The sequence below is a fragment of the Streptopelia decaocto genome (genome assembly GCF_964273445.1).
Source record: "Streptopelia decaocto genome assembly, chromosome: Z".
Taxonomy (NCBI): Eukaryota; Metazoa; Chordata; class Aves; order Columbiformes; family Columbidae; genus Streptopelia; species Streptopelia decaocto.
Genome location: NC_138657.1, coordinates 13363464 through 13382531, shown reverse-complemented (window position 1 = coordinate 13382531; position 19068 = coordinate 13363464). Strand labels below are relative to the sequence as shown.

The following is a 19068-nucleotide window of genomic DNA, read 5'->3' as shown; positions in this document are numbered from 1 at the left end:
ACGGGAGCGGGATGCCGCGGCCTGGGCTGAGGAGACCAAGGGGCTGGCCGCGCTGCCGGCAGCGGGGACGGCAGAGCCGCCATTTCGGCCGCTGCCGCCGCTGCCCGGTCCGCGCCCGCCAGGGGGCGGCCTCCGCCGAGGGCCACGGCGAGCGCGTGGAGCCGCGCGGCGGGAGCGTGGGCCGGGGCGGGGGGGCCGGGCGGGCGGGTGGCGGCGCTTGGCGGCTGCCGGGGCTCCGGTGCGCGGGGGAGCCGCGCCGCGCTGCCGCGTCCTTTCCCTGGCTGTCCGGCGGGGAAGGCACCTGGGTGTGCGGCGGCACGCGGAGGGGTGGAGGTAAGGCACGGGCGGCAGGTCGGGTCGGTCCGTGTGAGGGGAGAGGTCGGTCGTGCCGCCCTGCACACTTCCCGCCCGTTCCTCGTCCCGCTCAGCCCAAACGGAGGTGCCCCCCGCCCCCAGCTCCTCCCAGCCCCACGAGGGACCGCCCGCACCTGCCAAACGCGGGGGCTCGGCCGGTGCCCGCCTCCCCCGGGAGGGTCTCCTGCTCCCCTGCGGCCGCCGTGCCCCGCCGGCCTGGGGCCTCCTCCTCTGTGAGGCGGTGGGGGGAGGGGGAACGCGCCCCTTGTCCCGGCCCAAACGACAGGTGAGCGCCGTGTGCGAGGACGGGGCGCTCCCGTCCCTGCGAGGGGCTCTTGGCTCCGCGGTCACTGGTACCGCTGCGGGCGCAGCAGCCGCCTGGCCCGGAGCCCGGAGCAAGAAGGGTGCATTTCCCTGAGAGCTTTTATCCGCCCCGCTACCCTTTCTCCCACAGGTAGGTCGCTGCGTGCTTTCCTGCAGAGGTGCAGGGCTTTGCTCGGGCTTCCTCAGGGAGCTGCTGGCTCTGAAGATCTGTTGCCGCGCAGCGGGTGCCTGAAAGCCGAGCTGAGGGATCAACCCGCACCGGGGCAGGCCCGGGGGCTCCTGCCGCCCGCTGTGTCGGGCATCGGGCGGGCGAGGGGCCGACGATCGAAGCAAGCAGTGGTCAGACTGGGGTTTGGATTGGCTTTACCCCCTCCACTATACGTATTTTAAACCAAGTATGGTGGCTCCTTCCCAGCCTACTTGTCCTGCTGCCCATCTGCACTGAATTATGAGGTAGGGAGCTGCAATCCAAAGTCCTGCCTGCTTGTCCTGTTGTACCCGTGTTGAGCAACGGGATAGGAGCCTCAGCACCACAGACTGGGAAGTTTGTCTTCTGGCATGGCAAACACTGAGGCCCAGCCCATTAAAAATGGCAGTTTTGCTGCAGTTCTTTTAATGCTGGGTATAAAGTTAGTGTCTCAAGAAACTTGCTGTACAGCTGATCTGCCAGGTCTTTTAGTTATGGAGAGACAAGCTCAGGTTGTCGCATTTTGCTTTAGTTTGCAAAGTAGCTCAATGAAAAATGTTCTGTGTTTAACTCCTTGTTCATGAGTGGAACACGGGTTTGAAATCTGTGCAAGTAATTTCTGCATCATGACATGACAACCTGACAGCTGGTCTCTCAGAGTCTGACCTAGGTCGTGTTGTGGAGAAAACCCTAGAGGTACCCACTGTTGGTTTAAAAGAGAACAGCTGCAATGCAAGGACAGAGCAGTCATGCTTGCAGCTGATTGACCCTGCAAATCATCTGTCTGTCTTCTAGCAAGATTGCTGCCAGCTGGCATTTGGAGATGTGCAGGCCTTCCTGCTCCACTAGATGGTCAGATCAACCTGTTCTGGGGCTGGTTGTGGGCAGCTCCCATAAGCAAAATGTTCTAATTGATGAGGTGGTGTCTCCTAAACCAAGTTAGAGTAAGAACGTGTTACCTGTATGATTATCCGATGTATAAAGGGTGATTGAGGATGGTTCCCATCCCTGCTTAGATTGCAGTGATTTCCTATATGGACAAGAGGATTGTTTCTGTTCTCCAAGCCATTTAATACGTTATTTGTATATAATGAGGAATACTCATGAGACAAACTTCCAGACATTCTTCTCAAACTGGAGAGTTTATGGGCTGGATGCTCTGCAGTAGGTAGACAGAGAGCCTTTTTCACCATAGCAAAGCATGTTATTCTAAGATTTGCAGACTCTTGAGTGGACCAACGGTTGTGAGAGTTTTGCTTCTCTGCTCTGTAGAGTAGAGAAAAGAGCATTCCTGGCACACACACAAAATAAAAAAAGGAGGAAACCGTTGTTTTGTAACAGAGTATGGACATCTTGAAGAGGGGGATAAGGTAGAAAGAAGAATGCAAGGTAGACAGGGTAAAGTTAAGCAATACTGAGTTCCAGAAAGCACTAAAGAACAAAAGGAGATGGATGCAGAATAGTGTGATGATGTTTGGCCTCGAGCAGCTTGGAATGGTGATTTAATGCTGTTTGCCACAGTATTGGTGTAGTTAGCTGATGCTGCGTAGAGTGCATTAGTGAGTGATGTGAAACTTGGCACGGGACCAAATCACTTCAACTCCTTTGCTGGTATTTTTCTCATGATAAGTGTTTCTTTATCAACTGCCAGCAAAGTACTCAGCATCATTTGAGATCCCTGAGGAAGGTACTCATGTTCTGGAACAGAAACTGAGAGAAGCAGAGAGGGCCAAGTGCACTGGGAACATGGGTCACAGAATCATTTGGAATAGCAACTGCTTAAAAATGTTATGGGAAAACTGTGGTACTCTTCTTTGTTTAATATTCAGTTTTTATCATGAGTCAGGTAAGCTGAGATATTGGATAGAATAGTTTACAGATAAAACATTTCTTTTTTTTTTTTGTTTGTTTTGGGATAATATTATTGCAGATATTTCTGACAGATATGAATCTTGTGAGCGTCTTTTGAGCAAGACACTTAGGCCTGTGCAGGTGAGACGGAGACAGGGAACATAAATGATGAAGATATAACTGGACTTTTAATGCTAATTACTATACAATTACATTTACTTCCAGAGACATTACCAGCTTACTACTGCAGTAAAATTCTTATTAGTTATGAGTATTTTGTACATTAAAGGAAAAAGCGTACAAATGAACTGTGAGTTTGGCTGAAGATTTAATAGTTAGTTGTACACAGAGTAACTGAGAGGCTCTTTTAAAGGATTTTGGATGAGACAACAACAGAAGAGGAGGTTTTCCTCACTGTTCTCCTGTGGTTGATATGCAGTATTGCTGCCACACTCTCCTTTCTCTTTTGTGCTAGTTCTCATATGCAGTGGCTGTTCTTCCCTACTTTACTTTAAATCTTTACCTTGGAACAAAAGTGTGGGCTCTGTGGGTTTTTTTTGATGATTTCCTGTTGGTTTGGTGAGTTCAGGAAAAGGTTCAACAAGTGGTAGATCACGACAAGAGCATGCAGTATATCCAGGTACTTGTTGATAGAGGACCTCTCCCATCTTAAAAACAAGTCTTTCTCCACTGTAGTGAGCATTGGTTTTGGATTTTTTTTTTTTTTTTTGTACTTTTACACTTATTACTATTTGGGGGTACAAAAAATGAAAATATATCTATTAAAATTATGCAGCTCTGAAGTTTTAAAATAAATACTAGCAGTTAGATGAGTGCAGTCTCTAAATCAGGGTCTGGAGGGAGTCCTGAACAGACATATCATAGAAAGTCCTGAGTTAGAAGGGACCCACAAAGATCATAATGTCCAATTCCCGTCCCTGTGTAGGACAAACCCTTGAACACTGTCAGGCTTGGGGCTGTGACTATTTCCCTGGGAAGCCTGTTCTAGTGCTCTACCACCCTCTGGGTGAAGAACCTTTTCCCAACTGATTTAAAACAGCCTGTGGAGTCTTGACACCAGCCCTTATCTGGGTGGTACTCTCAGTGTGCTGCTGAGTGCTGTAAGAAATGAAGTCCCATTTTATTTCTCACCCTTTGGTGAGATCTCATGAAGAACTGACAGAATCTCGTAAGGTGTGTAAGGTTGTGTCCAGTCATATCTGCTGAACTCTTTGCCGACTCCTGGCTTTTCAAAGACTGAAATCCAAGTGCAGATTTGAGCAAAGACAAGTACATCCAGCATAGATATAGGTACATAGATGCAATTTGACATCTTCTTGCATGATACATTATGCATAGGGAAACCTCAAGTTCGTGGGCTTCAGGTCAGCATCTTTAAATTGGTCTATATTAATTCCCCACAGTAACCATACATTAAAAGCAGGAAAAAACAAACCAAACAAACAAACCAAACCAGCCAAACAGAACTAAACATGCTTCAACACATATTGCTACTGTCAAGTGTCACTATGGTGTCAATGTAGTTGCTAATTGACAAAAAAGATATTCCAGACATTGATTAATGAGGTCGTTGGGAATTTAACATTAACCATATACCAAATTGATCATGTGCTCCCCACACAGCTACTTAAAGAAATAAGCTCTTATGTTGGTGATTGAATATAAGGAGCCTGAAACACACTTACTCCCCCCCATTTCTGTAAAATAGGAGCACGTGAGAGTAAGGTGGGCCTGCCTGATCTCCTTAGCTCCATGTCTAATTTAGATGTCTAAAATTAGGCAATAGTAAGCATCCTGTTGTTGTGCTCCTGGGATCAGGAGTAACAGTACCATTTCATAAAGATTGCTACAACCAGAATTATGGGGGTTTTTTGTCAGGCTTCTCTGGCAAAATATTGAGATTCTGTACTCAGGTAGTCGTACCAGCCCATTGATATTTTCCTCTTCAGAATATTCCATTTTTCTTCCGCAGTCCCATTTGGTCACAGAAATATTTAAAGTCTTTTCCTCTTACATTCCAGTTCAATGTGTTCCATTTATGATAAACATATTTTAGGAATTAGATATGCTTAAAAATCTGAAGTGGGAAAAATACCCTGTCAGAACTTCTCCACTCTTCTAATATATAAGGAGTGGTACTGAGACCTCAGGTTTTCAGGGTTTCCTGAATAGCAGTTAAACTGGTGAGGCTGATGACCTGAAGTCCTGTTTGGCTGTGCCTGTGTGAGGGAAAGAAAGGTGGGAGAAGAGTGGAAGAAATTTGTTTCCACTTGTGTCTATAGAGCAAATATTTTCAGACTAATCTTGTCTGCTTATGAACTAAATGCAGCTAGAACAGATACATATTTTATATATTGTTGTGAAAAAAACATATCCTAAAAATCCATGCTGTAGTTATTGAATATGCTGTATAGCAAGATGGGTTTTATATCCCCATAGGATATAAAGATGAGTCTACTTGCAAAATGAGGATCAAAGGTGGGAGCTGATTTTTCTAGCTGAGAAGGTCTACCCATCATTGTTTTTGTATTTAAAGAGGTCCAAGTCATGTTAAATTCTCATCTGTTTTTTAAATTAAGATATTTTTAGCATGCAGGGCTCTAGGAAGGCCCTTCTTCCGTACGCATGTCTGCATCTTGTACTTTTTTCTTCGTTAGTGAAGTAATGCAAAAATAAAATCTATTTGGTGTCCAAATGCAAGAGTTTCAGGTTGTAAAACAATTGCCATATTCTGTGGAAAGATTGCAAAACTTTTTTAAGGTGTGAAGAGACAATACAGAGGAGTGATATCCACATATTTTTTAAAGAGTTTATCTTTTACAGAAGCAGTGGTACCAAGTGCCCCTTCACTTGAGAGTACTCTACATGTTCAACTTAAAGCACTGAAAGCTTTTTGAAAACAAGTGCCAATTATCAATTTGAAAATAATTACAATGTGGAAATTAAAAACCTATTGGATAGGGGGAAATTATCAAATTCTTACTAAGAATCAAAAAGAGAAGATGTTACCTCTTTATGTTGCTTGTTTTTTCAAGAGGCTGTCAAAAATTATAAGGCATGTTCTCAATTCCATTTGGACTGCTTCCCAGGAACAGTGACTATATTGCTTATCTTTTAGGAAACTGGTGATCCTTTGGAAGTATTTTTTCACACTGAAAGTAGCGCTTTTTAGGATCCATGTTTGAAAGATGTTTCTTGCTTTTGGTTGCTCTTCTGAAAAACATATCTCTAATTCTTCAATTTGCTGATGAATTCCATTTTGGAATTTCTCAATCTTGCTTGTATTCCAAGCACCAACAGGAAGATTTTTGCTGAAAAGTTGAAAGATCTGTTGGAGGAACTCGTAGATGATCATTGTGACATTCTTCTGTGTGACCTTGGTAATCTCCATGGGGAATCTGAAATCAGTTGTTTCACTGAGACATTGCTGTGAAAAATAGCCACCTATTGTGCACAGAATGTTCATGTTATGGTAGTTCACTTTGATTCCTTGGAAAAGGCAAACTGGATGCGAGATTTTGATGTACAATGCCACTGTAATGCAAACTTGCAGTAAACGTCTCTGAATCAAGATGGTCATCCTGATGAAAAAGTCAGTACTATTTTCCTTGACTTTTTGCAGATCCGTAAACTTGCAGTTTCTTGGTTGTGTTGTCTGTGCTCACATGCTTCTCTTTCATGTCTCTGAATTTATTTCCTTTGTATGAGATGCTGGGTATTACTCATTTTGTAGGAATTGCATTTCTATCATCTGTGATCCTGCCAATGTTTACTGTTGATTTCAGTTTCAAACAGTTGCAAAGGTTTGCTCATTCTGCTTTGACTGTATTTAGATCAAAAAAGAGCAAGTGAGTCAATCTGTTCAATCAAGAGGACATGGACAGATTAGCAGGTTAGAATCTGATAAAAGCATTTAATCTTCTCATATTCTTACTAGAACAGGCAGTTTTGCTTTATACTGAGAAATTTTACTTTTATGCTTAAGTTGGCAAAGACTGTGAAGAAGAATCACATCCACAGCCAACAGATATGCAGATATGTGCTCTAAGCAAAACATAATTTTATTGATTTGAATACAAATGTCTTTTATTTGTAGGTCAAGTTGTTCTGCTTGGGGAGTGGCTTAAATTTTATTAGCAAAAGAGCACTATTGTTGACACAAACATTGACTCACTGGGGGCTTATGTTGCTATCACCATGCTGGTTAAAAAAAAAAAAAGTATATGCAAGTATGTATCTTAAGGCAGATTATTTTTTTCTCTGATAGTTTGCTGCTCAGAGGAGCTTTCTTCTACTTCATCACTTGAGAAATCAGCCTAAATTTTTAGACCTGTAAAGAAATCATGCTTTTCTACAAAGAATAGCAATTCCTACATTGCAGCATAAGAAAACTTCTGAAGCCTCCTCTTGTGAACACAAGGTTTCAAAGAGATTGAGTTTACTGTGTTGGTAGCAAATGTCATATATTCAGGACCACTCAGCCAGCGTATTGCTGAAACCGGTCTCCCAGTGTCTGGCCAGTGTATTTCTCTGAATATCAGGTCTTTGGGCTATCTTGTAGTAAGACTGCAAGTAGACACCAGAGTGTTAATTTTAAGTGGCCAGAACAGTCTCAGTCTTTTGTGATGACAGTTCTGAGACACACTGTGGCTTGAAATGAAAGTGCCTGGGTGGTTCCCAAGTATTGCACTAGCAAGATGTCATGTTTCTGGTGTGGTACCAGCCCTTTTCACTGGTTCTTGTAATTACAGTATGAGAACTCCGTGGTGGTTGGAAAGGAAGACTGGGCTGAATGATAAAATAAGCAAAATTACATGCTTTTGCTTCTCTTCTTGTGGAAACCTTTAAGATTTGTTAAATCACCCAAAGTGATTTGGTCACTGAAGTGTACAGAGTTTAGAAAGCCAGGGAACATGCCCTTATGTAACTCGGCCTGCATAATTACAGGGGTATTTGAAAAAAGAACTCAGGAATGATTTTGAGATTATAAAGGATTTTGTTAAAAAACAAAAACAAAACAAAACAAACAGAAAAAAAACCCAATAAACAACCTGTAAATTTTTGGGAGGACCTGTTACAGTGTGGTAGACTGAAAGATTGTTTTGGATAGGCAGTTTTTTTAGCAAGGCACAGCAGTTTCACAGTAGAACCGTAGTATTACATTAATGCTCCTGTGGTTATTCTTCTTGTTTTATTACTGCTGATGCTAATACTGTAGTAATATTGTGGTATTATTGTAAATCATCGACACCCACAGATCTTCACAGAAGTTAACTTATGAATGAAATTGTGGGAAGGATGGTTTTGTGTTTGGAAGACTGGACAGAGAATCAAGAAGGTTATGGTAGATTTAATGCATGGATTTGCCACAGATGTCTTTTGGTGAGACATTGAATTACTTTCTCTTTCAGTTTCCTTTTTAAAGACAGGATTATCAAATTTCCCTTGCTTTTTGTTTGCTGTATCTTCTGTATTTGTTTGTACTCCTTAGCACATTTAAGAAATGACTTCTAGTGTTTAAGGCATGTAAACTTATTTGGAGATGTTGCCTTAGTTGTATATTTTTAATTTTTTTAAAGTCTCTGCACATATCAAAGTGATTTAAGCTGTCATTAGCATGTAGCGTTAACATGTAGTGTTAAGATCAGAGTATCTAATTGAAGTTTAGTGTAAAGGTTACTGAAGCTCATACTAGAGCAGGGGTGTCAAGCTCGTTTTTACTGGGGGCCACATCAGCCTCACAGTTGCTTTCAAAGGGCCGAGTGTAGGAGTAGTTACATTTATCCAGTCCTAAAATTACATTCGAGGCTGATGTGGCCCCTGGTGAAAATGAGTTTGACATCCCTCTACTAGATGGACAGTTACGAGTTCTCTTGAAATCATATCTGTCACAACAGATGCCAGGACACAGAATGCATTTACTAATCATTAAACACTGCCTAAAGCATCAGCAAATAGAATATCTTTCTCTGACTTTTTTTACGTTAATATAAAGTTAGTGTTAAAAAAGGCCGTAGAGCATTTCTTTTTTAACTGAGTCAAAAAATTCTGGCTTTAATAGACATGACTGAGCAGAATAAAATTAAGTAGCGGACTGAATCAGGTCTTAATGCATGGCTGGAAGTGTTTGTGAGCAATTAGTTATGTATACTGAGCTGAAATGGGTTAATTCAAGGCATCATATGAAAATAAATCACTTGAGATTCATGTCTGGGTTACAGCTAGACTAATCACATTAAGATTAGTCTCTGTACAGTTATGCCAGAGAGATCTGAGTCTGATCCAAAAGCTTTACCATTGGGAACACAGTTTTAATGTCTGGCCACAGTTTTGATAGTTTAGTTCAGAATTAAATGCTAATTCATCTCACCTTTAATTTGGCTCACTCTTTGCAGTCAAAATCTCGGGACAAACTTTCAATTTGGTCTACATGCGCAGGGCTCTGTTGCGTTAAATTGAACACCATCAATTTACATCGGGTGAGGACCAGTCCTTTCATCTACTAAAGCAACATTAAAAACAGCTTAGTGTTGCATGGCAAAGCTGGCTCTGATTCACTGTTAAACATTTTATTCTTTTTACACATTGGAGAGCAGAGTCACATCCCCAGTCATCGCTTGTTTTCCTTCCATTGTGATTTCACGGATAATCTATGAGCTGTTTGGGTGTTGTGAAAAAATACTAAAATATGGATTCAAGGGGAGATTAATTAATAATTAAGAGTCTTTTAGCTGTTATTGGAGAAACTGAAGAAATTTTATTTTATCAAAGGCAACAAGGGAAGACCCATTCACAGCCACTTTTACATGAGGTGATTGTAGGTGATGGAGAGCATATATTAATTGCGGAAGAACCTTTTGGCCATGATTAGGGATCAAGAGACCTGTTGACTTTGTGCTGCTTGTCTAGGGACAAATAAGAACCATTTGTTCCCAGGGAAGCTGAGTTGTCTACACAATGCTGTGTGTAACTCCCCTACTTTGTGGGGACTTTAACCACATGAAGATTACCCTCTTCCAAATTTAAATTCTCCTTCCCTGAAAACACAGAAAGGAAAAAAATACATACACATTCTACCTTCTACTGCAACCCATCCACCCTGCTACCAATCTCCTCACACTGGCCCTTTCTTAAAACATTGCTGGCTGTTACTGCAAACATGGAAATACTTTCCCTGTGGGAATGAGAAGAATAGCTTGAGTAAGCAAATCAGAAGGTATGAATCTATGCTGTTGTTTCAGTGCTTCAGGTTTTTCTAAGCTTGGCATTACATTTTGTTTTTCTCTTGAACACCTCGCTGTTGTTTGGTCAAGGGACTCAGAAGAGCCATTTTGTTGCTAGTGAGGTAAAATGTGTTTGTTTTTTGTTGCTGGGTTTTTTTTTTTTGTTGGTTTGGGGTTTGTGTTTGGTAGGTTTGTTTGTTTATTTTTTAAGAATAATTTTTAAAATTACTCCATTACAAAATTTCTGTGCCTGTAACAAATGTAAGCATCAAAATTTGTTGTTGTACTCACATAGGCTGTCATGCTTCAGTGAAGGCTAAAGAGCTTTTCTTGGGCCATGGATCGCATTTTGTGCCAAAGCTGCTGAGGACATGAAGATTTTGTGCCTCAGGTGGGAGCTGAAAAAATTCAGGGGTGGTTAATGCCGATCAAAAGGACTAGGAGTCAACTGAATGGAACTGATATCCCAGATCTGAATTCACCTAGGTGATGCCTGGGTTCAAAGTGTCTTAGTTTCCCTGTGTTTTAAGTGTAGATACACCTGGTTGGTACTTGCCGTGGTAGTGTTATACAGCTTTACCCAGGCTCTATGTCAAAGTTGTCTACTGGAAGCATTGTGAGAAATGCTGAAAAGAGAAGAAAGAAAGGCTGAGGCTCGATAAATGGAAATGAGTTTTGAATCTGGATGACCATAGTTTCTGAGAGAGAGGTCACTTTAATTTCTGGATTGGTTTTGTTTCACTCAATATTGCCCTGTTTGCTTGTTTAAAAAGTAACAGTGATAAACTCTGTTAGTTTTTTATATGACACAAACTTGCCTGCACCCCACAGTGTAGCACAGAGACATTAGCAGGTGGGGGAGCCTGAATACGACTTTCCCAGCTGCTCCTAACCCCATCACATGAGGCATCAGCCCAACAAATGCCTATCTGCACAAACCCAGGGGATCACAGGGGCACAGTGGCAGACAGGAACCCAAATTAAGGACTTGGAGGAAGGGCCCCTTTGGGTATTGTCCTGGGGGAGCCTCACCCTGGTGGCCTGGGGGAGAAACGCATCAAAGTGAGTCAGTGCTGGAGCAACTTACAGACTTCCTGTGGGTTGCTGCCCAGAGGTAGGCACATATTATGAGATGCAGAGGAACAGCATTTCAGGATTGCACAGGACCTGTTACGAGATGTTTAGAGAAGAAACCGAAGGTTTCAGGAAAGGGATAGATATGGGTGTTTGGGAAAGGAACAAATGTGGCAAAATAGAGGGATAAGAAGGATTGGTCATGTGTAAACAGAAGCTGGTTAATACACTTCTCTGGTTGTGCTGTGCACCTGAACAACAGTATGTCCTCTCTTGATGAACTCCATTTCTAAGTATTTTCCTGGGTGCAGGTCTGTATTCTATAGGGGGGTGTGTGTATGGGATCTAACTGCCAGCACCCAGAGTCAGACCACACGTCACAGGGCCCACACGTCATTGGTGCCAGCAACTGGAGAGTCTACAATCAGTGGACTTCAGGTCCTAGAAGCTGGACTGGGTGTCAGAAATTGGTATGTCTGTGATGTCAGTGCCTGCAGTGAGAGTGTGCGATAGAGCCTGTTGAGTTCTGGAGAGTATCAAGCTAGGCTATCCAGAGAGTGGATTGTGTGGTCTGAGAGCCATGTGCGTGTCTGTCTCTCGGGTGCCACCACAGGAGGGGCTGTTGAGGGGATCATGGGAGTCCCAGTCATCTGCTGTGGAACTCTGTATGTATGTGCTCGCACGTGTGTGAGAGGGTCTGTACCAGCAAGTGGAGTGGGGCTGAAGACTTGGTGGCCCATATTTCCAGGTGTCAGCATCCAGAGACAGCTAGAGGGCAGATGATGTGTCTGAGCCCAGCTGCTGGAGGGGTTCACTTTGTACATATGTGTATATGTAAATATCCCCACTAGCAGACCTCCATCCCGCTCAGAACAAGAGAGAAACAGGAAGAAGGTGTTGGTATTCATGTGGCTGCTCTGTGTTTCTCCCTTGTGTTGGTCTGGTCATGTCTATGTGTATATATGTCTTGTACATGTTTGTGTGTGTGTGCATACTGGGAATGCATGCTCAACCTCACTACTGTGTGGAGCTGTGGCAGCCTCACCTCTGTTGGGCTCCTGAATTCTGCTCAGCCTGATAAATTATGGTTGTTTTCTCTCAGCCAGCAACCAGCAATGCTAATAAGAAATCCACAGTCTCATCTAAGTGCTTACAAAGTACCCATCTCACCTCATTCATGTTGTTGAGAGCTGTACAAGTGAATGAACACTTGCAGGGATAAGAAGAAAAGATTTCTCTTTACTGAAGTATCTGCCAAGGGGAAAACATAGAATTCATAGCCTACTGGAAAAGTTGTGGTGGAATACCCTACAAAAGCTGTTTGGCTTTCCGAGGAAGTTTCCATCTGGCTGCACTGTCAATCTCTCTATATTAGATTTTAAAATTATTTCTAATGTTTTCTCACTTGCACTAGTCAGTGCTGGTCCTGTTAAGACTGGGTGTTTTTATGGTAAAGTAAGAAACAAAAATGCTAAACTCTATTCCAAGAGAGATACTAGCTTGGTTTTCCTGATAAGCAGCACTTCTTTCCTTTTGGGAAGAGTGCAAACATCACCATATGTCTTCTTTCAGGTGTGAAAAACCCTTAGGCCTGAATTGCAGATTCCAATAAACATGATAGGGAAAGCTCCACCCAGCCAACTTGTTTACCCCTAACCACAGAGGAAATGGAGATCTTTGTCACTCAAATTACTCTTGGGAGGAAGCCTCTAATAAGGCACAGATTATGTCAAGCTTAGGGTGCAGTTTTACCACACACAGCCACATTGATCAAATATTAATATTTAGCTCCCACCCAAAAACTTGGTTATCTTTCTCTCCTGTTTGGTGTTAGGACTGTTTCAGCTTAGGAAACTAATGTGACTGAAAAGCCAATCCCCTTCCCTTTCTCAGGGGGAAGGGGAGGGACAGAGAGGAGAGGGTGGAGAGGGACAATTTTTTGCCTGCTTTTCTACCTTGAACTGGCTCATTGGAGTAGAGCTGGTGCTGGCCCTTAGTCATGTTCTTCTCGTCATCCCTGTTAGCACAGGAGCAGGACCTGCTTTCATCAGCTGGCAGCTTTCAGATCAGCTGAGGTGATATGTTTAGGCTTGGATGATCAGATCTTGCTGATTTTCCATGGTAAGGCATCTGAAGAAAAAGAATTGTTTTCTTAGCTTTTAGAGCGATGCCAACAATTTGCATTGTGTCTCTTTGCCTTCGGACCTTTTTAAAATGAGGTGTGACACTAAGAGGCTGGAAACTTGGTAGTCTGAATTTAGGAGCCTGTGCTCTGTGGAAGGCAACCTGAAGTAGGCATGTGATCTTGCATCATCACTGTGGCATTCAGAAGTCCCATTTTGCAGGAGAGGGAAGCATTAGCTATATTGGAAGATGTCTCAGCTCCTCATTTCTAGCACTTGATCCTGAGACTGCCTGCAGCATGTAGAACAGAACAAAACCATTTAAAACTGAACTAATAAAAAGCTAAGAATCGTACCAATTTAACCTGAGATTTCTGACCACTGTATGTGTGCTGCAGACCTCTCTCTTACAGAGCTGATACCAGATACAGATCAGTCTATGTTGTATGTTAGCCTGAGTATTAGAGGCTACAAATGTGCAGTAATACTATTCCACTTTACAATATATGCATACAGTGATTCTGTAGGCTATCCTGTATCATCCTCATAATAACAAATAACAGAGTATTTCTGATCACTTACACCAGGTGGAAGGCAACTACTGTTCTGATGTAATGAAAACTTATTTGTGTTGCTGACAAATCCTTTTTATTTCAGCATGGCAGTTTGCTTGTGAGAAGTGTCTTGAACAATGAGGCATGACTATAGGAAGACTGCTGAGTAGTGATGCAAAATTGCCCAGACAAGGTGAGGTGAAGATTTAACTGTATCATAGAATCATAGAATAGTTTGTGTTGGAAGGCACCTTTAAAGGTCATCTAGTCTAACCCCTCTGCAGTGAGCACGGATGTCTTCAACTATATTAGTTTGCTCAAAGGCCTGTCCAGGTGTGTTCATAATTTTAAAAATCTTATTTCATGAAGTAATGAATCCTGGTTTCTGACCTCCTTTAACTTGTTTCTCCAACTCATCCTACTTGTGTTCTGTCAAAGCTTTCAAAAGGTTAGACAGAGGACATACTGCAACTAATTTTCAACTCCACATGTGCTGAGCCATTAGGTTTTTCCTTAGTGAGGTCAGTAGGCTTGTTTTCATCCCTCTCCAGCTACTAATTTTGTAAACAGTATTTATTTTGAAGTTTGAATTACTCTCTCAAAAATAATTGAAGCTGGATGATGGCTTGGAAAGTTACTGTGGGAAGTGAGACAGACAGTTGGACTGGGTAGTGTCTTGTTTCCAGGAAATTGATTGAGAAGTGTAATAGAGTTATAGTTATATATTTTCCCTTAAAAATCTGTTAAAAGTTATAACATGTGTAGGTAGTATGTCTTTGGAATTTAGCTTTGTTATCAACTGTAGTTGCAGTGGACTTTTTGTGAACACATGTGAAATGAGGTGAGGACAGAGTATTGATATCAACTTGGTTTGACAACAGGAGTAGTAGCCGTGCCAGCTTCTACTTTTCTCTTGTATTTATAATTTTATTTTATAGTGATCATGTTATCTAAATTTACATATTACTTATACCACACTTTTCATGCCAGCTTAAGCAGGTGCATTAAAGAGTGAATCACAGAATAGTGGATTTTATCTTGAATTCGTAGGTGTGCCACATCAGTCTGACTCTTGACTTAAATGGAGCGAGCTAATCTTGTTTTATTTTAGAGCAGGCAGGTGAAGAATTGAGTGATGGGCTGTGGTCTTACAGGCTGTGTAACTTGCAGTATGTTGGCCTGTTCTTAAAACAGGAAGTGCACAAGGAGAATACTTCTCTAATTGCACAGACTCCCACACACATGCGATTGCTTAATAGTTGAACCTGTCTGACCATGATGATATAAAAAACAGCAAACACAGGTGGTTTACACTGTATTTGTATATTTACCTGATTGTTTTTCATAGTTGAACCCAGGGTTAGAAACTCAATAGAGACAAAATGGGATGTAGCCAGCAGCCTTTGCTTTGGTGTCAGCTGTGAGCATTATAAATTGCTATTTAGGTGGCACTTAAACCAAAGTCTGTTGCAGTTCCTGGATGTTTTTGTGAGAAACACTAAGTGGAAGAATGAAGAAAGGGAGAAAGACAAAAAGCACAAGGAACATGAAGAGGATATTTTGGAACAGAGAGAGGACTCGGAGGGATAGAAACTTCTTGTAGAGAAAAAAGGGAAAGCATTTCTGAATCTTTCTATGATCTTACAGCAGTGCTGAGATCTGTGTTTTCAGCCTGTGAAGCAGGATGGGAGAAGCTGCCTATTAATTACCATTCAATTTGCTGTAATCATGGTATCTTTTGTACACCTTCAGTATTATTGGTAGTTCATAAAGAATATCTATAGTTTTAAGTTTCAAGTCTTGCCACAACCAGAGTAGTGGTCTGCAAGACAGTGACTTTCTCAAAAAAATGTTTGCTTAGAAGCCTGGTTGTGTGGCTTACCATCTTAGGTTTTCTTTAGAAAAATGAATGAGAACTTGGACTTCTGTCCCTGGCATGTTAGGAGAGAGATTCAGTCTTCTCAGTTAGTCAGCTGGGTGGCATGCTTTTCAGAGAGCAGATGTATTATTATTTGGGAGTACTCTTCGGATCTGTGGTGATTGCTGGCTCAAAAATTGTGGTGGCATCTGCTTCTCTAATAGCAGATATTGTGTGTGATACAGCTAGGTTTACTCAAATAATTTGGGACTGCATCAAAACCATAATGTACGGATGTGTGGGTGGCAAAAGATGTGATTGAAATGGGATAAAGAACAGCAAGGTAGCAATGCAATTTCCTAACCATTCATTTATGTAGCAACCAGAATGATGAAAGCATCCTAAAGGGCAGTAGGTCTAAGGCTGTTTTGGCTTAAAGCCAGTTTTAAAAAATTACAGGTGCTAAAATTTGTTGTGAACATAATCGACATTTTCAGTATTGTTGAAGATTCAGTAAAACTGTAATGGATTCATTAAAATGTTAATAAAATGAAGCCATGTACTAGAAGTGCTAAATATATAGTGAAAAAAAATTCAACACCATTATCTTCTGGGTGTTGTGGAAGGATGTGTGTTTCTGGTAGGAAGTAGGAAAGAGCTATACAACCTGGGCAGAGAGGTATTCAACGATGTAAAAGATATTCTTGTTTCAGTTATGATGTGCGGCGGGGTACAGCACCTGGGCCACAGTGTGAATGAACAGGAGAGTGTGTTGCTGATCCAAGTGCTTCTGTTTGGAAGACTGCACAAAAGTGAGGGGAAGCCTGGGGTAGGATAGACATGTCAGATGTTAATCACCTTCTAAGACCAGGCAATAAGTGATGTTTTGAGGGGATATTGTCTGGTGTTGTTTTTCTTCAGTTAAATACAGTTATCTTGAGTGTACAAATTATGATTTATGTAAGGTTCTACAAATTATCTGCAAAAATTGTATCTGCAGCCCTCCTGGGAATACTATTAAGTCAGTTTTCCAGCAGCAGAATATTAGTGCCATATATTCAGGTTCTGAAACTTGGAGTGAGCTGTTAAGAGAGTCAGAAGACTCAGTCTGAGTGCAGGTAGCACAGGGCTGTTCACGCCATTGATTTCTCAGCACATTTGGGTGACTTTCCTCCTCGTAAAGCCAGTTTTATCTCTTCAGTGATCTGTGGTTTTTTGGTTTGGTGTTCGTGGGTTTTTTTGTTTTGTTTTGGGGTTTGTTTGGAGGTTTTTGTGTGTGTGTTTGTTTGGGGTTTTCTTGCTATAATTATTCTGAACCAACCTCTGCTTCTGATGTCTTAAGGGTTACATGTGTGAGTTTTATGAAGTGTTATTTTGAGGGACTATGAATCTTACTAGTGGATGGGTTATAAGCATGTGTTCAGTGATATACTGGATGTGCTGGAATTTGTTCACTGCTGTAACCACTGCAGCCTCCTGTTGGTTTGGATGTCTTTGATAAGACAGCCTGTCCTGTAACATGTGTTCCCCAGCATCTACTCTCTCTTGGCAAAAAGTGCCAGGATTTAGGTGCCTTTTAGCAGTTCCACCTAAAGTTCTTCTGTCCGGCTTTGCTTTAGGAGATATGAGGCCATGGGATGAGGTATGGTGGAAATACCAGCAAATAAATGTTTGTAATGGTGTTGCTCTGGTCGGGGTCTAAGACAGAAAGTCACAGCATGTGCTGCACCCAGGTGTGCAAGTAGCAACTGAAAGCTATCAGGTTTTCATTTCTTCCTGGTCAGAAATTGTTGGGGAGTTACTGAAATTATGGTGTGGGAAACATGCTGCATAAACTCGTTATTTAGGAGGAAGTTTAGCCACCTTGACAACTCCCACCTTCAAACTGTAGTGGTTACACAGTCAATTTTTAATTAAAATCAGCAACTGGCTTTCAACTAGAGCTAAACTGAGAAATGCCAGGCTGTGGTGAACTGCTCTAGTTCACAGCAGAGTCCTTCAAATGGCACCTTCCAGAGATTTTCAGCTCTGCATTCCATGTTCGCTGGTGGCTATGGCCACACAGACCACAAGGAGTACTCAGTTTTCTTCAGAGTAAATGGTTTGCTCTAATGGTTGGGAAAGAACCCATCTTAACCCTTCCTGCTGGTCATTTTTGCATGTTCTATCAATAATGATTTTTGTTCCCTTCTTTCTGTAGTATAGGGTATTTACTGGCGACAACTGTGGGCAACTTGGTTTGAAAAGCCAGATACTTAGCTAGTGCTGGATGAAGGTTGTTCTGACCACAAACTGTAAAGAGCAATCGAATACTGTACTTCAGCCTATACAGTGTTTACTGCAGGGACTAATTAAAAAAAAAGAAACACAACACCCAAACCCTCATTCCAGATCAGTTTGTGAATAGAAGGGGTTTTTTTCTGTGTTAAATGCCTTCTGAAGCACAGTCTGGGTTAAGCAGTATGTAGAAAAGGCTTTGAAAGGATTTTAGGTCACTAGAAAGTTAAAGTGGAATTGTAAACTGGGAAGTTATTTTTCTGTGTTTAGGAGGAGGACGGCAGTTCCGCAGTTGTTCCCTACAGCATATTGTTCATCAAGGGCTCATGCATGACAGTCTGTGCACAGCTATCCAGTCAATATGGTCCTGGCTGCTTACTGTCTGCTAAACTGCATTAAAGGACAGCACATTTTTTTCTGTCCTGTATTCTCCCTAGGTGAACAATCCTTGTTACAGCAATGGTTGTTTCATGAATTTGAGAGGAGGCTGACTGTTCTCAGAGGAGGTAGTTACTGACATCAGTGTTCTTTCCAAGGTTACATGTTTGATATATAACTTCTTTGACGTCATTTACTTGCTTTCATTATATTTCAGGTATCACAGATGGCAAAGAAAACATTGTTTTTCTTCTCCAAGTGAGTCCTGCAGGATCACTGATTCAGAGCTCTGCAGTGTGGATTATTAGCTCACCCCAGGTATTCTGTTTCCAGCCTGGTTTATGGGGTGGTTCATATATTTAGCAGAATCTCTGGTTTCTTCCCTGTGCGTGACAGTAGGTCATTTTGACCAAATGAAAAGACTGAGCATGATAAAATTGCAGGGTGTTGATCAGAATGGTTCTCTGCAGAAAAATCTCTTCATCTATCAAGTCAGTTTAGTCCTGCAAGTTAAGACCAACATATGAATCAACATAGTGGATGATTTATTTCTCTGAATTTTGAAAACACAGATCACACAGCTAGACACTTATGACCCTATGACCAACTGTAGAGGCTATACCTTGTGCCTGCATGCTGCTGGAGCACAGTATGACATGCCAAGTTCCAGGCTACCAGTACACCAGAGCCTTGACCTACAAAATTATCATCTCTCTCAGATCTGTGAAATCTTTTGTATTCTTCAAAAGACACACGTACAAATACCTTGCCTTTATATCTCCTTGGTAGGAGTTTGCATATATCCATAATCAAATGTATTGCTGCCACTCTCACTACCTGACAT

General features: G+C 42.0%; 2 protein-coding genes across 4 annotated transcripts in view; one reads left to right on the top strand and one right to left on the bottom strand.

Annotated features, from left to right (window-relative positions):
* The first annotated feature begins 211 nt into the window (after positions 1-211).
* The window catches only part of MOB3B (MOB kinase activator 3B), an 80699-nt gene continuing 61842 nt past the window's right edge, over positions 212-19068 (top strand). Inside the window, exons 1-2 of one of the 3 annotated variants that reach the window (XM_082075529.1) lie at positions 285-333; positions 18442-18542. The gene's annotated coding sequence lies outside the window, so the exon portion shown is untranslated. Of the gene's footprint in view, positions 334-18441; positions 18543-19068 lie in introns of all 3 variants that reach the window. The other 2 variants (XM_082075528.1, XM_082075530.1) reach the window with 2 other exon arrangements.
* LOC309451389 (interferon beta-like) lies at positions 5751-6317 on the bottom strand (the record flags this gene model as incomplete). Its single annotated transcript, XM_082075023.1, has 1 exon — positions 5751-6317. One exon carries the CDS (start codon positions 6315-6317, stop codon positions 5751-5753), a length of 567 nt encoding a protein of 188 aa, XP_081931149.1.